At 52.7% G+C, this 23,335-nt stretch overlaps 2 protein-coding genes across 2 annotated transcripts in view; one reads left to right on the top strand and one right to left on the bottom strand.

The window, feature by feature from the left end:
- NAA25 (N-alpha-acetyltransferase 25, NatB auxiliary subunit) overlaps window positions 1-14,924 on the top strand; it is a 45,603-nt gene extending 30,679 nt beyond the window's left edge. Inside the window, exons 16-24 of the mRNA XM_069081732.1 lie at window positions 1,907-2,058; window positions 2,599-2,724; window positions 2,908-3,151; window positions 5,545-5,668; window positions 6,664-6,729; window positions 7,301-7,398; window positions 8,000-8,110; window positions 11,179-11,325; window positions 12,863-14,924. Coding sequence (XP_068937833.1) covers window positions 1,907-2,058; window positions 2,599-2,724; window positions 2,908-3,151; window positions 5,545-5,668; window positions 6,664-6,729; window positions 7,301-7,398; window positions 8,000-8,110; window positions 11,179-11,325; window positions 12,863-12,985 — 1,191 coding nt within the window. The 3' untranslated portion in view covers window positions 12,986-14,924. The remainder of the gene's footprint in view (window positions 1-1,906; window positions 2,059-2,598; window positions 2,725-2,907; window positions 3,152-5,544; window positions 5,669-6,663; window positions 6,730-7,300; window positions 7,399-7,999; window positions 8,111-11,178; window positions 11,326-12,862) is intronic.
- A 7,036-nt stretch (window positions 14,925-21,960) lies between these two features.
- On the bottom strand, window positions 21,961-23,088 carry ERP29 (endoplasmic reticulum protein 29). The gene has a single exon (XM_069081911.1). It carries the CDS (start codon window positions 23,047-23,049, stop codon window positions 22,561-22,563), a length of 489 nt encoding a protein of 162 aa, XP_068938012.1. The 5' UTR covers window positions 23,050-23,088; the 3' UTR covers window positions 21,961-22,560.
- Window positions 23,089-23,335: the final 247 nt, after the last annotated feature.

Here is a 23,335-nt window from a genome sequence, read left to right on the forward strand (position 1 = left end):
GACCAGTGGGGCTGCTCTGGATTCCTGCAGCAGTGAGAAAGGCCTTTTCTGTACTTGGGAATGTGCTTTTGTAACCAGTCAGGACCGTGAGGTTGGCAGAATAGGTGTGATTCTCGAGTTGGCATCTCTTTCTCCTGCCCTTTCTGCAGTGACCAGGGTTCATTTCAGCAGTTCATTGGGGACCCACATCACCTCGGTGATCTAGAAGTAAACAGATGGCTCCCTGACGCCCCTCAGGGTTGTCGGCAGAGCCGCTTGCCTGCAGTGTCTAGCCTGGCCTCCTGTGGGCTGGGCTGGGGTGGGGGGGCCGTGACACAGACTCTTCTGGAAAGGCAGGTCAGGGGGCTTCAGTCGCCTCTCTAGTTTGGTAAAGTGGAGTGTGGCCTCCTTCCTGCTGAGTCCTCCCATTTTTCTTCCTTGCGTTTAAATTGTACTGAAGCTGTGTATTCCTGGGGCCACCCAGAAATGAGAGCCCCTCATGCCTGAAGTCGTTAATTTGGGGGCGGGCTGGGTACATTTAGCCATTGGGTGTAACCCTGACCGCCCGTGGAATCACAGGCTCCTGGGGAGTCAGTCCTCCAGCAGTGACCTCTGGGGCCAGACACTGTCCTGAAGCCCTGCCTGCCAAGAGCCTGGGGAATCCAGGCTTTGGGGTAGAGTAGTCCACCCCCATTGTAGGCAGCTAAGGAAAGAGGTGCTCTGGCCATCCTCGAATCGAGCCAGAAAGTAATTTGAGGATTTTCAGGTAGTCCTTCTCTGAGCCCGCAGGATCACAAGTAATCTTTTTAATTTTCTTGTGTCCGTCCGTCTTTAATTTCTCCAGATACTGCAGGCAAACAGCTCACCGAGGTGTCCCGTGGGGGTTTAAAAGCCGCATCGAATGCAGTTGAATTAGCGCCCCTGGCGCAATCCCGCGGCCTGAAATGAACCCTGCGAGGCTGTTTATCAGAGGGTATGTTGTTGACTCTTGCCCTATTTTCCTACCATGCAAATTATCCGGACATAATGGAGATGGGACGAGGAGACCGAGGGAGGCCGACAGAAAAGAAGCTGGTTTAGGGAGTGTGCGTGGCAACGTGGTGCGCTTTCTGGCAGGTGTTGGCCCTTTTTGGAGGTTTTTGGAGGCTGGGGCTGTGGTGGGTCCTGACGCCACGGCCTCCCTCCCCGCTCCCGCAAAGCCGAAGCCCTGTTGTCTGTGATCGTCCTCTGGCTGAAAGGCCAGAGCGTCCGTCCTTCGTGGGCTGCATCTCCTAGGGTCTGTGTGCGTTGACTTGAGCTCACATACAGATGGTGTTCTCTGCATGATGGCCCTTAGGTGCCCCGGGCATTGTGTGTGGGCCTTGGTGGTTGGCAGTGTTCGGCGTCTCACTTCAATCCTGGTGTTATGTGATTCTGTATTCAAAATAATAATAAAATGAGAAGGAGCCAGCATGTCTTTGGGCCTTTTTTTTAGGTTTGGGGGGAACCAGGGTAGGCAGTGGCTATATTTTTGAAACCTCACTGGAACCAGGCTATTCCTGTCACAGTAAGCAGAACACTGAGTGTTGTCTGTCCTGGAGTGGCTTGGGTCAAGGGTCACAACCCTCATAACTTATTCCAACCTGTAGGTCAGTGGGAGTGGACCAAGGGGGTGTGGCTTCCACAGCGCCATGTATGGCAGCTGGGTCTGGGTCATCATCAGCAAAGGGGACGCACAGAGAGGGTTGGGAAGGATTGGGAGAACTTGGGGAGGGAGAGGGGAGTGGCAGGTTCCCAGAGCTGAAGTTCTGCCTCGTAACTGGCCTCTCATTGACTGTTGAGTTTGGTTTTGATTTTTTTGGTTGAGTTGCTTTGCTGGCAGGGTTTGCCACAGGGTTCTGGTCTTTTGAAGATCTTCATGCCAAGGTGATGTTTTTTGTCTTCCCAGACCTCAGAATATATCATTCAAGCCTACAAATATGGTGCGTTTGAGAAGATCCCAGAGTTCATTGCTTTTAGAAACAGACTGAACAACTCTCTGCACTTTGCCCAAGTGCGCACGGAGCGCATGTTGCTGGACCTGCTGCTTGAAGCCAACATGTGAGTCTGGAGGCCGCGGAGGAGTGGAGGGCGGGCCCATGCGATGGTCCCCACCACGGAGCCCAGCGTGCCTCAGGGCCGCTCGGGGCTTGGAGCACATCCTCTTTTTAAAAATCTGTCTTGTGGGGATTGTCTGTGGATTGTGCGTGGCCCAGCCCAGAGCCCTTTGTACCTTTTGGGGCTCTGACTCTGACGGGAAGCAGCCCACCACGCTCCTCTCCTCCTGGGCCGCCTCTGAGAGGCCTTGTGTCTCCTGGAGCCGCAGCTCCTTCCGCAGGCCACTGCCATCCCTGCATCAGTAAAGATGAGCGTGGGCGCGGGTGGGGCAGTGCAGAGGCATCTGGAAGGGCAGTCAGGACCCAGATTCGAATCCCAGTTCTGCCACTTGGTCCCCTTGGGTCCTGACCCTGGGTCCTGGGATCCCGACTTTCCAGATGTTTGTAAGCTTGTGTTAGATGTTGCGGCTGATTCTCTCTTCTTCCCCCCAGTCCCTTGCAGCCTCTGTGCTCCATAAACACGGGCCTTATGTTTCTGTCACAGATCAACAACCTTAGAAGAAAGCGTCAGGTCCATGAGCCTGAGTCCGGAGGAGGACGACATCCCATGGGAGGAGCTGCGGGACAACCGGGACCTCCACGTCTTCTTCACGTGGGAGCCCAAGGAGAGGTAAGGCCTGCTCTCTTCCTGACTCTCCAGTGGTAAAGAGGGTGGGCCGGCTCTGGCGCTCTGACGTGCCTGGGGAGCCGTGGGCAGGTCCCGGGCTCAGCGTGGCAGTCTGCAATGGCCGCGTGAAAGCCCCTGCGGGGCCCGTTCTGTTTGCTCACCCGCTGCTGGCGCTTCTGTCTCAAGGGACGTTTCTGAAGAACATAAGAGACTCTCCCTGGAGGAGGAGACCCTCTGGCTGCGTATCCGTTCCCTGACCCTGAGGCTAGTCAGTGGGCTTCCCACTCTCAGCCACCCAGTGGAGCCAAAAAACTCAGACAAGATGGCAGAGAATGGCGTCTCCTCAAGGATCGATACTATCCGCTCACTCCTGCAGCAGCTGGAAGGTGTGCTGGATGCAGGAAAGCGATTTGTCGGACGGAAGGTTCAGGTACGGTCTGAAAAGGGGAGCTGGGCCTGGGGTTGTGAGGATGCAGGAGCTCCCTGGGGCCTCAGAGCTGAGGTCAGGGCACCCAGAGACCCATCCTGTGGATGGCATGAACCTTGGGCAAGCCCCCAGCCCCTGAGTCTATGAGCTCCAAAGTAATAAGTGTTGGAGAGGACGGTGCCACCCTCTGCATCGTGAGCAGAGTCCATCAGTAACCAGGAGTGCGCATGCGCACATACTCACCACATGCCCACACACACTTGCACACACTCCAACACACGTGCATGTGCACACACACTCTACATAACTCCAGGGTCGGGGAGGACCTTGGAGGCTGTGCAGGCCAGGCCAGGCTTCCATTGCCTCCCGAGGCAGCACGATATGCTCTTAAATCGCACATCTCCTGACGTCAGCTCTAAGCTGGCCTCTTCCCCTTGCTTCTTTGAGGCCCGTTCTCTGCTGGCCTTCCACCCTTTAAACCCTTGGTGAGTCTCTCGTGTGCCTTGCCAGTCTTCTGCAGTCTCAGTGTCCCACCGGCCTTAGCGGAGTCTCATTTGGCGTGAGCTCGAGGCCCTTGGCTGTGCCGGGTGGTCTCGAGCTTCTCAGGGCCTCCCTCCTCTGTCCCTTAGGGAGGCACCTCCTTCCTGGCTGCAGCCCGGGGCGACATCCTTTTTTGGCTGCCACCCGTTATTGACGCCTATCATGCCTGTGGTCCACTAAGGCTCTCAAGTCTTTTTCATGTGAATTATTGTGTAGACACACTCCTGTCTTGTACTAGTGGAGCTGATTATTTTGAACTGAAGCATAAGATTTTACATGTATTTCAGATTCTGTTTCATCTTACTTGGTTTGGTCTGGAGTCAGGATACTTTTGAGTCCTCACTTGGTCATCCGGTATAGTGTGGTAACTGTTCTTCCTGTCTGTGGGGCCTGCAGATTGGATAAGCAGGCCATTTATGACTTACTTCATATCATTGAGGAAGTTGTTAAATGCAGTGCCCTGGACCTTGCCTGTGTGGGCACCAGCCTTTCCTTGAATGATGCACTCAGACTTAGGCCTGCCATGGCCATCAGCACCCCCTCTCTTGCCTTTCTTGAAAAGCAGGCCATTGCCCTCCTCTGGGTCTGTTAGTGTCCTTCCTCCCCATCTGCCAGCCTTTTCAGGACATGAGGAATCACTCTGGGCCTGCGGTCGAATTCCTCCAGGATACCTTGTCCCGTCATACAGTCTCCTTATCTTGAGATCAGCTCCAGGAGCCATTTTGGTTCTGACCTTTCAAGTCCAAAAATTGTTCTACTTATCGGAAAGAACAGAAGCCAAATAGTGATTCATTGACTCTGCCAAGTTTCATAGTGATCATCACCTTGTCCAGCCCGTGCAGTCACCATATCTGCTCTTTTAGCCTTTTCTTTTCCCGAATGTATCTAAAACTGCCCTTCATTCCACCCTTCCCTATCCTAGCCCAAGCCAATAACCCAGGCTCCTCGCTGGCCCCAATTGCTTGGAAGGCAGAGAAATTGGGGTTAAGTGACTTGCCCAAAGTCACACAGCTGGTAAGTGTTGAGTATCTGAGGCTAGATTTGAACTCAGGTCCTCCTGACTCCAGGGCCCGTGCTGTACTCACTGTGCCACCTAGCTGCCCCAAGCTTGGTCACTCTTGATGGGATTTTTAGAGGACTGTCCAGGAATAACTCTGTTACCTGTTCTGGCTCCCATCTTCCCTTCATGTCTTTCAAAAATTAGCAAAGACATATTTCTGTCTTTGAGCATACAAAATCCTACTCAATTTTTGTTTGACTTTTTTTTTTTAAGTGTCTTACTTGGTAGAGAATAATGTTTCCTTTTAGACTCTCTACCAAGGGTCTTTTTAAACCTTGTGGTGCTGTGGAAAATGTCCTGACTGGCTCTGGTGTCCAAGGACCTATATTCAGATCCTGACTGATTACTATTACTATTGCTGCCTGTGTGACCTTGGGCAAGTCATTCGTCTTCCTGGGCCTCAATTTCCTCCTCTGTAAAATGAGGGGGGTCAAACCAGATGGCCTCTGGGGTCTCTTTATCCCATATGTTAATTCATATAAGATGCCTTCATTGGTGTGCTCAAAAGGCTTGACTTCAGTCAGTAAGGCCCAAGCGAATCCCTCCTGCCCTGATACTTATTAGTTGTGCAATTAAGCCCCATGTAAACAAGCCCCTTGCCACTCTAAAGAGATGACCAGTCACGGGCATGAGGGTAGTGGACAGGGCTTCCCTGCCGGGCGAAGGCCTGCACCCTCCTGCCTCCCAAGGACACTTTGCTGATCACATTGAGGTGGCTCCCAAGGCTGGGTCTTCTGAAGTTCAGACAGGTCAGCACGTACAAAGTAATGAGACCTTGTTTCCTTTCCCTCCCCAGTATCCTTTCCTTGGTCCTGTTCCCTCGCGGATGGCCGGCTTCTTCAGCAGTGACTGCTGTCAATGCCAGACTAGCTCCTTTTATCTTGTTAGTGATATTTATGAACTAGATACCAATGGCCTAGGTAAGATGCTGGTGTGTGTGGGTGTGTGCATGTTTCTGCATGCATGGGAGGTTGACCAGATAAATTGTGTTGTTGATTCAGAGATGGGTTGATTTTGTTTTTCCAGAAAATAAATTCAGCATGATAGGAGAAAGCCCTCTGGATAGGAGAAATTCTAAACTTAGACAGTAAATGATGTTTTATTTCAAGTGACAGAACCTGATTTCCCCCAGAATATGGGCTTTGCCTACGTGGATGAGGGCTGCAACCCTTTTCCTCTTTAGTAGATGGCTAGCAGGAACTGGTCTGGCTGGAGCCCTTCATCCCTAGCTATCCTGCCTGATCGTAGCTCAGACGGCGGGTGGCCCAGCAGGTTCTGGCATCAGCATCTGTCTGTAATGTGGAAGGGCCAGCTTGATTATGGAGGACTGGGAAGGCCTTAAAGCGCCTGAGGTCCCAAACCCCTCCTGCTGCGTCATTGGAGGGGAACAGCAATGGGACATAGTACGTGTTCATTAAAGGCAAATGGATAGTAATGATCATTTAAGTCTGTTAAACAAAAAAATCACATTTCGCAATGGCTCATCACTGTTAATTTACCTGTTAATTGGGAGATTTGGAAATGGAAGGAATCAGGTTGTTGAGCCTGTATTTGAAAGACGGTGGTTGGAGAGCTGAACTGTTGTAGAAAGCACAAATCTTCTGTTCTAACCCAGTAAGAGCCCTAATTTTGGCCAGTTCAGAATTAGGAATGGTGTGGTGGAATCATTAAGCCCAAGCTTATAGCTAATTCCATTTTCCTTTTTAGCCATTTGAAAGAAGTGGGTTGTAATCTCCCCCTCCTTTTGGCCAAGAAGGAATGAGGCTTTTTTGTTTTGTTTTGAGCAGTTACTCTGGGGGTCAGAGGTTAGAAGTCCACATGCACTGTCAGGAACGTTCTAAAGGGGCTTCCCAGGTTTTGTGTCTTTCACCTTAAAATGTGACTGCTGAGCTGGAATTTCTTTTTTCCCTTTCAGAGGATACAACTGAGATCCAGGAGAGAATAGGGAATAGTTTTGAATCTTTACTAGAACAATTAAGGGGTAAGTGTCTGGGCACTAGTGGGTTCTTCTTATGGACATTCACACACGTCCTGAGTGGCCATATTTCTGGGCACCTGGAGATCAGGGCAGTGCTTCTCCTGGCCATGCTTCGCTCTGTGGATCGGGTTCAATATAATAAGGATGCGCCCCCTTGAGGGGTGCCTTCCCTTCCCAGGAGCCCTCCAGCCTTCTGTGTCACTGCCCAAAAGGAGAGTATTGGAAAGTGGAAAGTGGTGCTGGGTGTCCCTAGTCTAAAACCGGGACCTGAGTAGAGAAGGCATCTTTGGCCTTTCCATAAGGAATGGTGCCCTTTCCTCCCCATCTATGGCCTCTGTGTATCACCTTGTCCATGGTCTGGGTGTGTGGGCTCTGAGGGTGCCCTTGTGATGGTGGGGAGATTGTGAAGAAGGAGGAACCTCAAGCTGCTCAGGACATGGTCAGCTGACTCTGCCAGGGCTTCCTGGGGCTCTGCCCGCCCCTCAGCCACTCAACAGATGATGGACACCACAAGCCCAACATCTGGGCAGGCGTGCAAGGAGACACACGGGAGGGTTTTCTTTTTTTCTTGCAGAAGCGTTCAGTCAGTGTAAAGGGGACATCTTAGAAGTAGAAGACGGGAACCTGAAGACTCATCCCAACATCTTAGAAAATCTCGTCTTCTTTGTGGAGGTGAGTACCCTGCGTTCTCCCTGCATGGTCCTGTTTGTTCATGCCGCGGCCCCACAGTGCAGCAAAGCCAGGCACCCCCAGCATGACAGGGAGGTGCCCCGGAGCCAGGTGCCCCCAGCGTGACAGGGAGGTGCCGCGGAGCCTGGCACTTGCCAGCCGCCCCCAGCATGATAGGGAGGCGCCCCAGAGCCTGGCACCTCTCAGCCTCGGCCTCCCTCCCGGGATCATGGGCCCCCTTAAGGTGCCATCCTGCCCACCCCTCAGGACTGCGCTGGACCCTGTTCTCAGGAGCTTGGGGATTCCAGGGTGTCTTATCAGAAGGGCTCAGTTCTGAGTCTGAGGCCTTGAATACAAACCCCAGCAGTGCTATGAACTAGTCACAGCCACTGTGTGCCAGCCACTGGGCTAAGCTCTGGAAATACAAAGAAAGGCAAAAATAGTCCCTGTCCTCAAGGAGCTCCTAGTTTAATGAGGCAGACAATATGCAAACAACTTTGGCACCTGCCTGGCTCTGGCTGGGGTCACCCTAAGATTCCCTCCCCCTCTCTCCTTCCCCTTCTCCCCCTACTAAATAGCTTGATTAATACACCTTTTCTTTCAGACTATCTCCATCGTCCTCTGGGTGACAAGTTACTGTGACAGTGTCCTGCAGCCGTATAAATTAAATTTACAGAAAAGGAAAAAGAAGAAAAAAGAGACCAGCGCCCTCATGGTAATAACTCCAGATAAGGGTGGGTTAAGATTCTTCCCAGCCCCATCCCCGCACAGAGGAGCTCAGCCTTTGGGAGCCTGGCCCTGGGCTCTCATTCAGGACACCAGGAGAGCTTCCCACCCTCTTGGGAAGTCCAGGGGCATGTGGAAGAACCAAAAGCCAAGGCCTGACTTGGCAAAACCTTGGGTGCCATCTCTCTTCTTGGTGCCCCTCAGTCTGCCATGGTCGTCGGGCATTGCTGTGCTTTCCGTGCCCAGGGGCGTCCTTGGCCCTCGCCCTCACCTCTGCCTCGCTGTGCCCAGCCAGGTGCCAGGTCTCTGGTCCTTCCTTCTTGGTGTCTGGCTCCCACTCACATCAGCTCCATCTCCTGGGCCAGGAGGGCTGCCTTCCCTTGGTCTCCTTCCCTCTCCCAGCCCTCCCCACTCAGGAGAGGGGCCTCCTTGACCTTGACCACCTCTCCTCAGTCACCTCCCTCCCCTTCCACGCTCCGTCTCCCCCCTCCACCCCTTTGTCCAGACTGCCTCCCACACCCAGAACATTCTTCCCATTGGGATCCTCAGTTCTTCTCAGCCTAGGGGCCACTTCTCATGGAAGACATTTCTTCATTTCCCACCCCTCCTGTTTATTTGAGATACTTTCAGGTAGCTCTATATTTGTCTGTGTCCCCACAGCAGAGATGGATGCCCTCTGAGGGCCCTTTGACACGTCTCTGTTTCGGTGCCTTGCACAAAGTCTAGGCCTGATAAGAGCTTGTGGTGTTGAAGGACCTGCTACAGGAGGGTGACAGGATGGTGAGCTGGAGGTGGACGTGGGGAAAGGCTGTGGCCCAAAGAGGCGCCGTCATGGCTTGGGTGCCAGCACAGGAGGTCTGCGAGCCAGGGCCAAGGGCTCTGCTCCCATCATCGTTGGGGGCTTTGGGAAAGCATTGGGTGATCTGCTGCTTGTGTCTTTGGGTGACACAGTTAGGAGGGACATAAGTCATTTTGACTGTCATAGACAGTCATCCAAAACAGGAAGTGTAACCAAGACAAAGCCCCCGGTCTTGGGGGGCCAGCTCCAGTCATCCTGATGGCTGTCTGGCCACTGGGCCCAGAAGGCTCCAGAGAAGAAGGTGAGGCTGGTGACTGCCCAGCCCTTCCTCACCTCAGTCCAGTTCACCAGCATGTCATGCCGTCACCTGTCTGATGTCATGTTCCAAGCAAAGAGCTTCAGAAGGATAAGATGGGAAAGACATGGTTTGGTTTGTTGACAGTATATGAAAAAAAAGATAGGGGGCCTTAGTGGTCTGCGAGCTCAGGAGTGAGTAACATGGCAGGCTGCTCTGAGTGCTGGACTCAGTTCTAGGCACCACATTTTAGGAAAGTTTCTGGAGCACACCAGGACAGTGAACAGGCTGTTATATGGGAGATCAGTCTCGTCCCAGCAGGCAGGATGAAGGCCTTGGGTGGTGGGTGCAGGAGGCCAGCTTCCATCTTGTCAGCTCTGAGGGGAGCTTGGGCTATGGGACGGCCTGGGACGGATGCGCCATTGGACTTTAAGGAAAGGCTGGATGACCACTCATTAGCTGTGTTGGAGAGGGGAGGGAATCCTGGCTCTGGGTAGAGTGGCCTAAGTGATCCCTGAGGCCCCTTCTCTTTCTGGGGTGCTGACAGCCTGAGTAGCTCAGAGACCCAGGCAGGGCAGGGTGGTCAGGAGAGCCATAGGTCCAAGCCTCCTTCTGACACTTACTGAGCCAGCACTTAACCAACATCCCTGGAGCGTGCATTCCCTTATCTGTAAAATGGGGCCAGTATTTCCTGAGAGCCTCCCTCGGATGGATGAAGGGAGCACTTAAGGGATGCTTTGAGCTGTGTGTCCCATGGAGAGGTCCTAGGGTCCTTGGGGTACCCTGGTAAAGTGGGGGGTGAACCACTGGACAGCCAAGGACTGTGGTGACAAGCCCTGTCTTCTGGGTCTGCAGGAGCAGTGTGCAGGCTGTATCCCCTGGACGATGACTGTAGACATTGGGCTGGCAGCGGGGCGGCTCCCAAGACTGCGGGGCTGGGCTGTTCAGGAGGGTCTGAGGGGAGGCCTGGTCCCTGCTGCCTCCTGCCTCTCCCCACAGATAGCCTGGCTCCCCGTGCTACACGGTGTGTCCTGTGATGGGCATGGTTGGCCTCCCCAGCAGAGACTGCAGGGACTCGGCCCAGGGGTCTGTGGGGTGCGAGCAGCCCCAGGCTTCCTGTCCCTCTTGCCTTCTTGGTCACAGTTGGTTAGAGGCTGGTGCTGAGGAGGCAGGAGCCCCGAATTCAAGGTCTTGGACGTGCTGTACTATGTGGGTCTGAAGGGAAATGTCATCAAGGTTGTGGTAGTGGTCTGATCTGGCTGGTCCATGGCATCTCCTGCCTCTCGCTCCAGGGGTCTTGCTACCTTTGGGAGGCTCTTGGGGGTGGTCCTAAGAAATAGTGACCCCAAGAGCCTCCCCACCCCTCCACCCCCATCCAGTCCAACAGGGGCCTGTGCTGTGGGCGTGACCCTCACAAGGTACAGAGACAAATGAAGAGCAGCCCCCCACCATCATGGAACTCCCCTTCTCCTGGGGGATAAGGCCGGGTGGGATTATCTGAAGCTGGAGAGAAGGGTCATAGAAGCCTTCCTGCAGGAGGGGACACCCCAGCCCAGCCCTGGAGTGGGGAGTGAGGAGGGGTGGCCACAGCATCTAGTTGGAGAGCATTGAGGAAGCCGGTCAGGCTGGTAGAGGGTCTGCCCCTGCAGAGAGGCAGTGTCCCCCAGAACCCCTGGGCTGGGCTCTCCCTGCCAAGCCAATGAGCTTGTCTGTCCAGCCGGATGCAGTAGGGAGTGGCTGATGCTTCTGAAGCAGCTCAGTGCTGAGGGGGATGGGGGGAGGACCAGGGCTGGGAGACCCAGCAGGCCCACCTGGCTCTTCTCCCTGTGGCTCTTGTCTGGTTGTAGCGGCCTGCCAAAGAGCGGTGACCGCACCCCTGGGGCTGTGCACGTGGGCATCGCTCGGGGCTCCCAGGAAGCTGCTGGCCCAGGCCCGGTCTCACGCCCTTCTCCTGTCCCCCCAGCCGCCTGTCTTCTCCAGCTTCCAGCACTATGTGGCCGGACTCCAGCTGCTCATCTCCAGTGTCTTAGAGCACATCAGGGGGCTCGAGGCCCTTCTGGCCGCCCTTAAACTTGAAGAATTGTCCCTAGAAGACCCTGCTCTTTCACAGGTGAGAGGAAGGGGCCTCCTGTCACTCCTGGGGGCCAGCCCAGCTCTGATAGGGAAGGGCTGGCTCGGTGCTGGGTGTTCACAGTTGGGTTGTCTGCTCACTTTAGAGCCCAGTGGGGAAGAAAGAGCGACCTCTGGTCTGGGGTCCGAGGACCTGAGTTCCCGGCCCAGACCACCCTCTGCTTCATCTGTACGGTGAGGGGTGTGACAAGGGTAGTCAGCTGTGTTCCGAGGCTGGGGGTGGTTTGCCTCTAGGGCCCTTGGCAGATGGTGACCTTGCTTCCTGCTGGGGGGAGCGCGGGAACTGAAAATATTTATGTACAGTTGTCACAACCATAACCCTTTGGCTTTGCATGTTAGCACCAACTTGCTGCCTTAATTAAAGCAATAATGTCATGATTGATGATGATGGGAATTGCCACCCACAGGCAGCTCCTTGACATTGACAAAGTGTTAGAGGATTTGATCCTCACAGACGGGTAAAGTGATTTACCCAGGGTCACACCTTTTGTGTCTGCAGCTGGATTTAAACTGGGTCTTCCTGCCTCCAGGCCTGGCTCTGTGCCTTTTCTGTGCTTAATTTTATTGACAGTAAGTGATGCATAGAAATTAGTGAGCGCCAGCTCCCCAGGAGCACGGGCACAGCCTCCTGCCTGAAGCACAGTGAAGCCTTACTGTGTGCCGAGCGCTGGCGCTGCTCTGGGGGCTCCCAGCTCCAGCACAGGGGGTGGGGTCGGCTGTGCGGCGCCACAAGGGCTGGGGATGGAGGGAGAGGAGCAGGCCATCAGCCGCCTCGCCCAGGAGTGACCAGGGTGCAGAGAACAACACTGGTACTCCAGTCAGGGCTTTTAGACCCTGTCTGATTCCTTTTTCCTCTACTGAGCCTGAAGAAATTAGCACGGATGGCCTGGAAGGGAGATAGTTTATCAGCTCTAGTGCCTGTCCTCCCTCCCTCCACCCCCTCATATTCCTCCTCTCCTTCCTCCCTCCCTTTGCACCTTACAGTAGAAATGCGGGGCTGCGCTTCTTCGCCCCAGTGGGGATGGGCGGCCCCCAGGGACCATCTCTGCAGGTGGACTTGGTCGCTGTGGGGGAGGGGGCGCCGCCTAGGAGTGCCCTGATTTCAGCTGTGGGAAGTAGCCCTAGCAAGGCCTGGAGCTGGCCCGGAGCAGCTGGGGTGGGGAGAGGTGTCATTCTTGTACAGGTTGTCACCTGTCTGTTCATTCCCTTATCCATCACTTCTGCATCTAAAAGATGGCGGGGTTCCTCCGGGCCGGGCCCGTGCCTCCATTTTCCATAGGAGGGGTGGGGGTTTCCCTAAGGTCATCCGCACACCTCTCTCTCTGTCTCTCTCTCTCTCTCTCTCACACACACACACACACACACACACACACATACCCCTCTCCCTTCAGGGCCCTCCTGCCCAGCCCTGGTCCTTGCCCTTCTCGGGGTGTTGTTGGCCACCCTCCTCCTTGGTAGGAGAGCCTAGGCAGGCCCCGCGGGCTGTGGCCATCATCCTCTTGTCCCTCTTTCTGCAGGAGGAGAAGAAGTTCACAAGGACCGTGCGTGGGAAGGTACAGAGCAGCTATCAGCACTCACTTCAGGAGATCGGGGAGCTGCTGAAAAAGCGTCTGGAGACCGTGAAGAAGCTCAAAGTGTGAGCGGCGGGCCGGACTGCCCGCCATGGCCCCGGGGCAGGCGCTGACCTGCACTGCCGCCGCCAGTGCATGAAGGACTTGGACCTTGAATTAATTTTTTAGGTATTAACTATATGCAGCTGATTAAATTATTGTACATAAACCAGAAGCCGAGCCCTCCCCTAGGTCTGACCACTTTTTATACATGTTCATTATTAAGCAGACGGCAGCAACCAGAGGAACCCTCCTCTTCCTTTCCATCTCCAGAAACCTCTGGGGCTGGTTTTTAGAAGCAGCAATAGTGACTCTGACATGAAAGCCCCCAGCCCTCCCTGGGGAGGGAGAACGGGGTCTGGCCTGGCCTTAGGACAGCAGAAAGCAGAGAAGCCTCGTCCCCCTGGACCGTCCCTGGACCTTGGGGGCCGAGGAACCTCGACCTTGGGTGTACAGGTATGTCCCTGGCATCGGTGCCAGCTGGCTGGGCACAAGAGGAAGCCAGTAGCTCTGGCTGCACCCGCCTTTGGAATCTGAACCAGGGCTGGGGAGGCAGAGGAAGCAGCTGTCCAGGGGAGAGCGAGGAGCCTGGACCGTCTCCAGGCCCACTCCCAGCTAGCCCAGCTTCTCGTCCACGCTTTGGGAATCACTGTTGCAAAGCCAGAGACGTGATGTGCATCATTCACGGCAGTGAAGCCCTGTACCTCTGTCACAGATTTCTTCAGTCATATACTACAATCAGTTCATGAATTAAAAACTAAAAAGGTGCTTGAAAATGAAGATTGAGTGCTTGAGGGCCTTTACTGGGGGGTGAGGCAGGGAGGATGGGGGGCCAGGGAGCCCCCCAGTGAGGGAGGAGCCTGAGGCAGGGCCCTGAAAATGCCCCTTCCCCTGCTGGGCACTGGGGGGTGCTTGAGACTGGCTTCTTCCTTAGCCCTCAGACTACATGCAGAGTAATAACTATTATCTTTTTCTCTGATGAAATTTGACCATTTTTTTTTAATTTCTTGGAATGGTTGGAAAAAAAAATCTTCCTATGCAAAAACCACTTGCTTTTTTGGTCCTGCTGGCTTCTAGAGACCTTTGCGGCTTTCAGAAATCTGTGATCTGGCCCAGAGTAATTGATTCTCCTATTTAAACTTTGGAAGAAAGTTGAAAAGGATCATCTCCTCCCCTGCTCCAAAAAGACTTACTAGAAATGCTCCATCTTTGACAACTAGGACCCTGGAAGAGAGAAGTTTCTGTGGGCAATGCCAGCGGTCAGTATCCTGGGCTGCCATCCGCAGAGGAAGGCTGAAGAGTGACTATTGAAAGCACGATGGACTTGAATAGGTTTGGCTACAGTCTCCAGCCTCTCGGGGGGGCAAAACTCAGCCTTCTGAGTGAAGCTTTTGGAGGGGGGGGAGGGCGTGTGGGTGTGGGTGGGTGTGTGTCTGTGTCCGTGTGTGTGTGCTGAAGTGATGCTTTCCGTGACCATCTTGAGATGTACAGTATATAGAAGATTAAAGACTGACCTCAGTCCATTGAGCATGCACAGGGTTGGGGCAGCGTGGTTTCTGTCCTTAGGGGCATCTCATGATTCCTGCAGCCTCTCCAGCCAATCTCTGCTTCCTGGTGGCAGTCACCCCCTTCCCCAGTCCATCCCCCCCAATGGTTCAGTGTCAAATAATGTTATGGGGGGGGGGGAACGGCAATTGTTACTTCCTTTGTTTCTTGTTGACTTTTGTATTAATTGTAGCATTGAAATCAAATTCAATCTCTTACATCTTGCGATGTCTTTGTATAAAAAAAAAAACCACGAAAACGAAAAACTAAATTGTGTGCAGAAATGGCCAATACCTTGTTGATCTAGTCTTTTGGAAACTTTGTCACACCCTATAAATTGTGTACAGTTAAAAAAAATTATATATATATATATATCTATATCTATATATTCTTACATGAGTAAAGAAAACACCCTCCAACACAATGGATGTCATTTGGTATTTGACCAGGAATCCCAAATAATCCCTTGCTACTGCTGGTTTTTGTTTTGGGGTTAGGGGTTTTGGTTTGGTGTGTGTTTGTTTTGTTTTTTTCAAGTGTGCTCAGATGAAATTTTAAAACACGGTAAGGTGTGGAGGAGAGTGGACAAGCTAATGAATCTGCCCCCTGAAAGCTCTTGGCTTTATTCTGCTAACGTCTCGAGATCTGCCCTCCTAAGCAGACACAGAGGTGAAATCATTTCTGTGGGTGGCAGTGCGGATCAGGGAGTCCCCGTGTGCACAAAAGGGGAACGTTCTCCAGTCTTGTGCCTGTCGGCGCCAGTGTTGGACGCCTGCTCACCGACCCCCTCCCCCTCCCGTGTGTCCCTTCCCACGATTTTAACTGTTCAGACATTGCGTTTCCATCGCGCAGTCATTTTGTTGAACCAGAATTTGTCTTTTTTTAAACACCTGTGGGGTTCTGTTGTATCTGCAGCTTTGTTTTCTCAGCTCTCCTGAATTCTTTGATGTAATTTATGAATGTAGAAGGCCTGTATCTGTCCTTCAGAATTAAGTGACAGGGCTCAGCAGATGCGCTTTAAACTGGATGGGTTTAATCATTTATATAAAAGACGGTTTCATTACACGTTAGCTTACCTGCCTGCTTCCTATCACCATCCGACCCGGAGGGACCTTTGGCGTGACTCGGTTCTAGGCTCCATGGGGAACAGGGGATTATTCATAAATTGCAACTTTTCTGGGACAATCAGGCTTTTAAAAGTCAGATGATGATAGTAAGAATGATGAGACAGCAGCGGGCCTAACAACAGAGGTTGTTAGGACAACCCAGTGGGGCTCCAGCCCTGCTTCTGACCTGTACTGGCCATATGACCTTATCCAGGGCCAGTCCCAGGGCCTGGGTCTCTCAGAGCAAAGTAAAGATATGGGTCCAGCCTGTACTGGTGGAGGAAATTTCCATCCTGGGCATTTACTGCATAAATCAGTTTTGGACAAAGAGATGATAAGGATAATATTCTTTATCATTAAAGAGAAGCCTTTATACAGTAACAGAACCTTCCCGTTTCTAGGATGCTTTTCAGGTCTGTGAAATTTTCCACAACAGCTCTTGGCTGGTGGTGTGAATATTGTTCAGTTTTACACAGAGAAGAGGCTTCCTGGGGTCTTGGCCCCAGTCCCAACGGGTGCCCCGCTGTTTGGGCTATGGTTTGAAATGTATTTGGCCACATGATTGGTACAAGGTGTTGAATGATGGAGTCAAAGGACCTGAGTTCACATCCTGCCTCTGCCATTTACTACCTGTGTGACCTTGGGCCAGTCATTTTCTGCCTCCATTTTTTTATCTGTAAAAATGAGAGGGTTGGATTCGATGGCCCCTGGGAACACCTAGTCCAGGTTCCTCTCTGCCCTGTAACATTAATCGCCCATGATTCTGCACAGAATGAGATCAGTTACCATAGACCAGGCCCTTGATTATCAGGAAAGAGGCAAACGATCCCACTCCAGCCCAGACTTGTGCGGGATGCGGGACAAGCCTCTGCCATGTTCCCCCACCCCAGGACTTAAAAGCTGGAATAGGCTTCCAATAGTAGCCAGTAGATGAAAGGAGGACGAGGCTGGGGCCAGATCACAGCCCCTGCTCGCCGTGGAACCCTGGCCACATCACTGCCCTCTCCCAGCCTCAGCTTCCCCTCTGTTCGGGGGTACAACTGGCGGTGCTTCCTGCTAGGCCAGTAGGGTGGAAAGTATGGTGGGAGCAGAGTTCTGTTCTCCTAGCTGTGGGTTAACTGCACCAGTCAGGGAATGAGCATTCATTAAGGGCCTACTGTGTGCCAGGCCCATTTGATACAGAGGGGATGTGTGTGTGTGTTGAATGTGCGTGCACTTGGGCACCCAAGGAAGAGCAGGTGGGCCGTCTCTGACATGCGGCTGTGTCACACACCTGGGCAGGTTAGGCCTGGATGTGCGCTCACATCCTCCAACGGCCCTCACAATGCTGATCACCAGCCCAGCCCATTCCGTGTGACTCCTGAGCACGCCTTCCCCAGGGGTCCGTCTGCTGTACTGGGGGTCTTCCTTGCTCTCCTGATATTGGGAGGATTCCGGTGGGGTCCCTGGGCTAACTCTTGCCAGCCGAGCAGCCCACTTTCTTTGGCAGTTACATTTTTGGGTGATGACCTTTACTCCTGGTTCTTTATGGTTCCTTGTTAAGTTCTAGACTGCTCCCATGACCCCCTGCCTCCCCCTCCTGTCCCCAGCCCGCTATGGGATACTCAGTCCAGACCTAAAGAGAGAACTAGGTGTTCTGTGTCTCACAGTCAGGTAGAATATTAGTATGAAAGAGATGAGCTTTGGTTCCTTAAGGGAATTTGGTGTCAACCAAACTGCAACTTCATCAAGGAAATCTAATTTATTCTTTTCTGCCAATTCCGTTCTGGGCCCAACTAGACCCATGTGAACTATTTGTCCAGATATGTAGATCCCTCTGTTTCTGTCTCATTCAATCTATTTCCTATCACCTTTCTATTTCTAGATCTTATCTATCCAAAACCTCTAACTACTTCCCTACCTTCATATCTCCCATCTGTTTTCTACCTTTCTATCTTACTTATCTCTGCCTGTTTTCCTGTCTGCCCTGATGGATGGTATCTCCCAGTTGCCTTTATGATTCCATGTCCTCACCTGGGCCCTAGACATCTTTCATCCACTTGGCTTTCCCTGTGTGGATGGTCAAGTCAGACACCTCTGCCTGGTCCAGGACCTCTCCCAGGGGGCTCTGTGGCATCGCGACAGCACCCCCTGCAGGTCCTCCAACAAGATCACCTGCAGGACCCCACCAACCTCAGGGAATCCCCAAATGCTTCTCAAGGGAGGACAAAAGGAAGAAATGAACCGAGGGGGGAGAAGCAGCTTTCCCAAAGCCACCCAAATAGTAAGTAGCTGTGCTAACATTCCAAGCCACATTTCATGGCTCCAAACCCACAATGTGCTGAAATCTATCCATTTTACAAGTGTTCACCTTTTCAGATCAACTGTAGGACCACAGACTTTATTGGAACCATGTAGCCTGGAGTCCATCAACTTATTTTTGGTTTTAATTTTTGATAACTGCATTTTGATATAATTGTGGGGGGGTAATTAGATACTTTATTCATTTAAAACCATGATTCTGAGAAGAGGCCCCCAGTCTGCTGCCCAAAGGGGCCCAGGACGCAGGCAAGGTGAGACAGCCCTGCCCTGGTCCACCTAATGGAACCCCCTCATTTGGCAGTGTGGGGTCGTGGAAAGGGAGATGGGCCAGTCAAGAGAAACCCTCCTCCAGCAAGTCACAATATCTCGGCCTATGTTGCCCTGTCTATAAAATGACGAAATCCCCTGTAATCACCTCTCAGATTTGTTAGAGGCAGCTGGGTGTCCTAGTGGATAGGCTGCTGGGCCTGGAGTTAGGAAGATCAGAGTTCAAATCTTGCCTCAGAGGAGCTGTGTGAAGACCCTGGGCAAGTCACTGAACCTCTTTGCCTCAGTTTCCTCATCTGTAAAATGGGGATCATGATAGCACCTACCTCCCAGGGTTGTTGGATCAAATGAGTTAATATGTAAGGCATTTTTCAAACCTTAAAGCATCATAGCTGTTATGATTAAGATCAAATGAGAGAATGTTTGTAAAGCAACTTGTAAATTTTAAATCTCCACAAATGCCAGTTAACTTCTGGGGTCCTGAGAGTAAGAGTAACTTGGGAATGTTCTCATAGATCATAGGTAGTGGAGTGACGACCTCCAAAATGAGAGATCAGTACAGAAGCTAGGACCAATGCCTGGCACATAATGGGTACTTTGCAAATATTCTTGCTCCCTTCCCTTCTCCCCGTCCCCAAGGTTATCCTCAGTTAGATTTGTGATCCTTCATATTGACGTTGGGTTCGTGGTTTAGCAAATTCAAGTCCTTCCTGAATATAATGAAGGCTGGACATCCATGAAGGTAAATGACACCACCACCACCACTCCTCCCCCCCAGCCACCAATGCAGACCTGACCTCTCTCCTGATCGGCAACACCATGTGGGCATCTCAGATGCAGGGGGATCCTGGGAGAATCATCCAACCTCTCTGGGCTCCCCAGTCTGCCACTCATTACCTCCGTTTCCTTACCTGTAAAATGAGGGGTTCCCTTAGAGCTCTAAATCTGTGATCCTGAAATAATGCTTCTCCTGCCTCTTCTCCAAATTCCCATTTTTTCTGTTGAGGGCACATAGAATCAAGAGCTTTCTAAATTCTCACTGGTTAATATCTTTCCCAGTGTGCAGGCTCATAGCATTGGTCAACCCTTCTTTCGATCTGTGGCCCTGTCTTATTGATTCTACTTCCAAAATATGTTCTCTCCCTTCACTTGGCTGTACCTCCCCAATAGCATCCTAATAATTTTTTTTTCTTTTTGGAGGCAGGAAGGCAGGGCAATTGGGGTTAAGTGATTTGCCCAAGGTCACAATGGTTAGTAGGTTTCTGAGTCCGGATTTGAACTCAGTTCCACCTGACTCCAGGGCCGGTGTTCTATTCACTGTGCCACCTAGCCACCCTGTAAGAAATATTTTTTTAAATGTTTTTTTGAAAGGTAATTGGGGTTTAGTGACTTGCCCAGGGTCACTCAGCTAGTTAGTGTCAAATGTCTGAGCTTCCTAATACATAATAGCCTCCTCTCCACCTGCCCACCCCAACACAGCTGTAGAAAATAATCTACTTAAGAGTAAAAATCTGACCATTTTTAGTCTTCTGCTTGAAAAATCCTACGTGGCTCCCTATTGCCAACTGCATCCCAATCTGCCACCAATCCATAGATCCAGGCTTATTCACTGCCCTCCCTGTGCTCTTTATGTGGCTGCCAGCTTGGCCTCCTCGAGAGAACCCAGTCCTGGCATCACAGCTCCCTCTGTCCCTCTGTGCTTGCTGACCACTACACCTCTGCCCCCACAGCCTTAGGTTTTCTGAGTTCCCCCCTCCCAGGGAGCCGTCTCCTTAAATAAAGACATGCACACTTAACTGTTCACATGCCCTACTCAGTTCCCAAAGGCAGGGACAGTCTGTGTGTTTGGGGGATTTTTGCAATCCCAGCATGCCAACCCTGCTAACCCACAGGAGGAGGCATCTTAAAAAAGCCTGTTGGCAGCAACAGGAGAGAATTAACTTCCCCCTTTTCCAATTGGGTCAGAGGATTCTTGATAGAAGGCACCACGGGGGCCTTTTGCAAAGAAAGAAACTGAGGCACAGACTTGCCAGAGTGCCTTCAGCTACTTGTGTCGAAGATGGGGTTTGAATGCAGGCCCTCCGAGTTCAGAACCAGCCCTTCAGCAGAGCTGCTGGCTCCATGCCTTCTGGCTTGGCCCCAGAGGCCAACACAATGGCAGCCAGGTCACTCCGTGGTTTGTGATTATTTTGGCTTCTCTGTTCGGACCACGGGGTCTTTCCCCTTCCTGGTGGCTACTTTCTGGCTTTTCCCCAAAGGTGGGTGGGACCTTCAGGGCCCTGGGCATTGTTATAGGCAGGGGAATGTGACAGAAAGCATGCTGGCTTTGGAGTTGGGGAACCTAGGCTCATATCCCCCTCCCCGCCCCCACTCCATGCCAGCCAGACAGCCACGGGCAGGCCTCTCTAGGTTTGTTTGTTCATCTGTAAAATGGGGGTGGAGGGTGGATCACATGACCTCTGCTGCGGTTTCTCTATTCAATTTTAGAGGAAGAAACTTAGAAAATGGCTTACTCAATCCTACAGCCATTACAGAACAGAACCATAATCTGAACTCGGGTCCCTTGATTCCAAATCCAGTCTTGAACCCTAACACACGATTCCACGTGCCTCCTCCCCAGCTAAACTGCTTTGGTAATAATGACGGCTGAGGGGACAGGAGGGGAAACAGAGCCCTTTGGACCTGGCTGGGTTGGCTGACTTGGTTGGCCCTACATTCTCAGGAGCCATGAGGTTCGAGGGCATCTCAGATGGTGACGCATGCCAGGGACTAGGCAGCAGCAGGAAGCTGACGCCTCCCAAAGCCTGCAATACCACTATGGGTAACTGCTTCCTTTTCCAGGCAATGTCCCTAAAAGCCATTACGGTATGGTACAGTGTGCTCTGGATACCATGTCCTTCCCAGGACATCGATGGCCGCAGTCTGTGCAGGACAGGGGCAAAGGAGCTGGTGAGGGGGCGTGCTTGGGCTCGAACACCTGGACTTACTGTGCGCTGCCCAGGTGTGCTTCAGTGTCCTTATCTGTAAAAGGAGGTGGGGCCAGACTAGCTCTGAGAGTCACATCACCTGGGCTTGCTTCATTACCTGTGTATCAGGGGTGCTGAATACCTGCTGTAAATTTTAAAGCAAAGGGAAAATGCATTTAATTAAAAACCTACTATGTGCCAGGGCATCGAGGTGGCTCAGTAGACAGAGCTTGTGGCCTGGAGTCGGGAAGATCTGAGCTGAAATCTGACTTTGATACTTCCTAGCAGGGTGACCCTGGGCAAGTCACTTCACCCTTTTTAGCTCAGTTGCCTCATCTGTAAAATGAACCGGAGAAAGAAATGGCAAACCCCTCCAGTGTCTCTGCCAAGAAAACCCCAAGTGGGGTCGCGGAGAGTTGAACAGGAGTGAAAACGACCCAACAACAGATGCTGTGTGCCAGTCTGTGCTCAGCCCTTTACAAATCCCTCACACGACCCTCACAACTCTGGGAAGCATATGCTATGACTTTTACAGTGGGAGAAACTGAGGCAAGTAACAGTGATTTGCCCACACTGGGCATCGAAGGACAGACTTCCTCCCGTCTTTCTTTCAGGTACGTGGGTATCCCCTTCATGCTGTTCAGTCCTGACACCCACCCTTCAAGCCACCCGGGGCACTCTGAGGTTATGGGACTAGGATATACAGGAGGCCAGCCTTGAACCCTGGCCCTCCTGGCTACTCCCACCATGCTGCTGCTCTCAGACCATTTATAAGGAAATGACAAAAAAAAAACAAAACACCACCATGGGCAGACACTGGTTCAGGCAGTGAGAAAATATATTGTCATGTAGCAATGGTTCATAGAAAACACAGCGTGGTCCATCCTTGTCTTTCCAGCAGTTTAGAAGCAGAGCTCCCCGACTCATATCCCCCAACTACCCAAAATAAAGACTTTGGCCATTCCCATGGAGTCAGGGATGCCCAGTGCAGACCATCTAGGAAAGGATGGGATTCGCACCTGGAACCACTTCTGAGGACGCTCATCACCCGCAACTGCTACAAAAAATGGCGGGCAGGGGGATGGCGGAGATTGGAGTCCAGAGCCAGGGACCCCTGGGCAGCAGGAGGAAGAGGAGACCCAGAGGAGGAGGAATGGGGGTGAGGGGGGCTACCACACCAGAACATGGAGACTGATTTTCAAAGAGAATTACACTGTGGGGCCCAAGCAGCGCGCTGTTTATTGGGGGTATTAGCACCGAGTCTTCTCTGGGGGCAGGGCTACAGGCGTTCTCCCTGATCTTGGCATCTGGGCGCAGGGGAAGAGGATCCTGAGCGCTTCTGCATGGGTCACTGGTGCCTCCCCTCCACCCCCCAGGGAGAATCTCTCCAGGGGTCCCCCATGCCCCCTCCCCATCCTCTTCAGAGCTCCTCTCTCCCCACCTCCTTCTTCTGAAAGGCAGTGAGGATGTTGAGGGTCTTCTGGAGCTCCTCCCTCTTCCCCTCGCTCATTTTGTTCTTCTCTGTCAGCTTGGTGATCCGGGCCGTCTCCGTGGCCACAAAGCCCTCTCCCTGCTCCAGGATCTTCCCCATGATCTTCAGGTACTGCTCGGCCCACTTCTTCTCTGCTTCTTTGACGCCAGCCAGGCTGGCCTGGCCCTGCTTTATCAGGGCCTTCCGTTCCTCTGCCCCCGCAGCACCGAGGAACTGGGCAGCCAGGGTGTCGTAGGTGAGCAGACAGCCCGGCATGCCCAGGTAGATGCCCTGGCCCTTCAGCCAGCGCTGGATGGCGCCCACCTTCACCGGCCCCTGGTAGAGCAGCGGCTTCTCAAAGTCCCCATTCTGGAAGAGGTAGAAGGCGGGGTAACTGTCTTTGCTGAGCTGGTACTTCTCACCGAGCTCCACATTCATCCTGTCGCCATAGTCTGTGAATGGAACCGGTCATGAGGGGCATGGCCGCAGGGCGAGAGAAATGGCCCAGCCCCCCCCCAGCCCCCCGTGGCTCTGCCCCCAGGGAAAGGAAGGCCATGGCTCCTGGGGACCCAGGCAGGAGTGACCCAGAGAGAAGGGCTGGGCCCTTGGAGACTGGAAGGAGCTTCATCTTTATGGGAGCTGGAGAGGGGGAGAGGAAGAGAGAGAGAAAAATAGAGAGCCATCCAGAGAGAGGGAGGAAGGGAGAGAGAGGGAGGGAGAGGGA

This window comes from Petaurus breviceps, unplaced genomic scaffold (assembly GCF_028583685.1).
Source record: "Petaurus breviceps papuanus isolate PSGF00001 unplaced genomic scaffold, PetGlider_PUasm1.0 99, whole genome shotgun sequence".
Lineage (NCBI taxonomy): Eukaryota > Metazoa > Chordata > Mammalia > Diprotodontia > Petauridae > Petaurus > Petaurus breviceps.

Excerpts from the sequence above, each read along its gene's own strand:
- ERP29 (XM_069081911.1), bottom strand. The coding sequence starts at position 23,049 with ATGAATGTGGAGCTCGGTGAGAAGTACCAGCTCAGCAAAGACAGTTAC.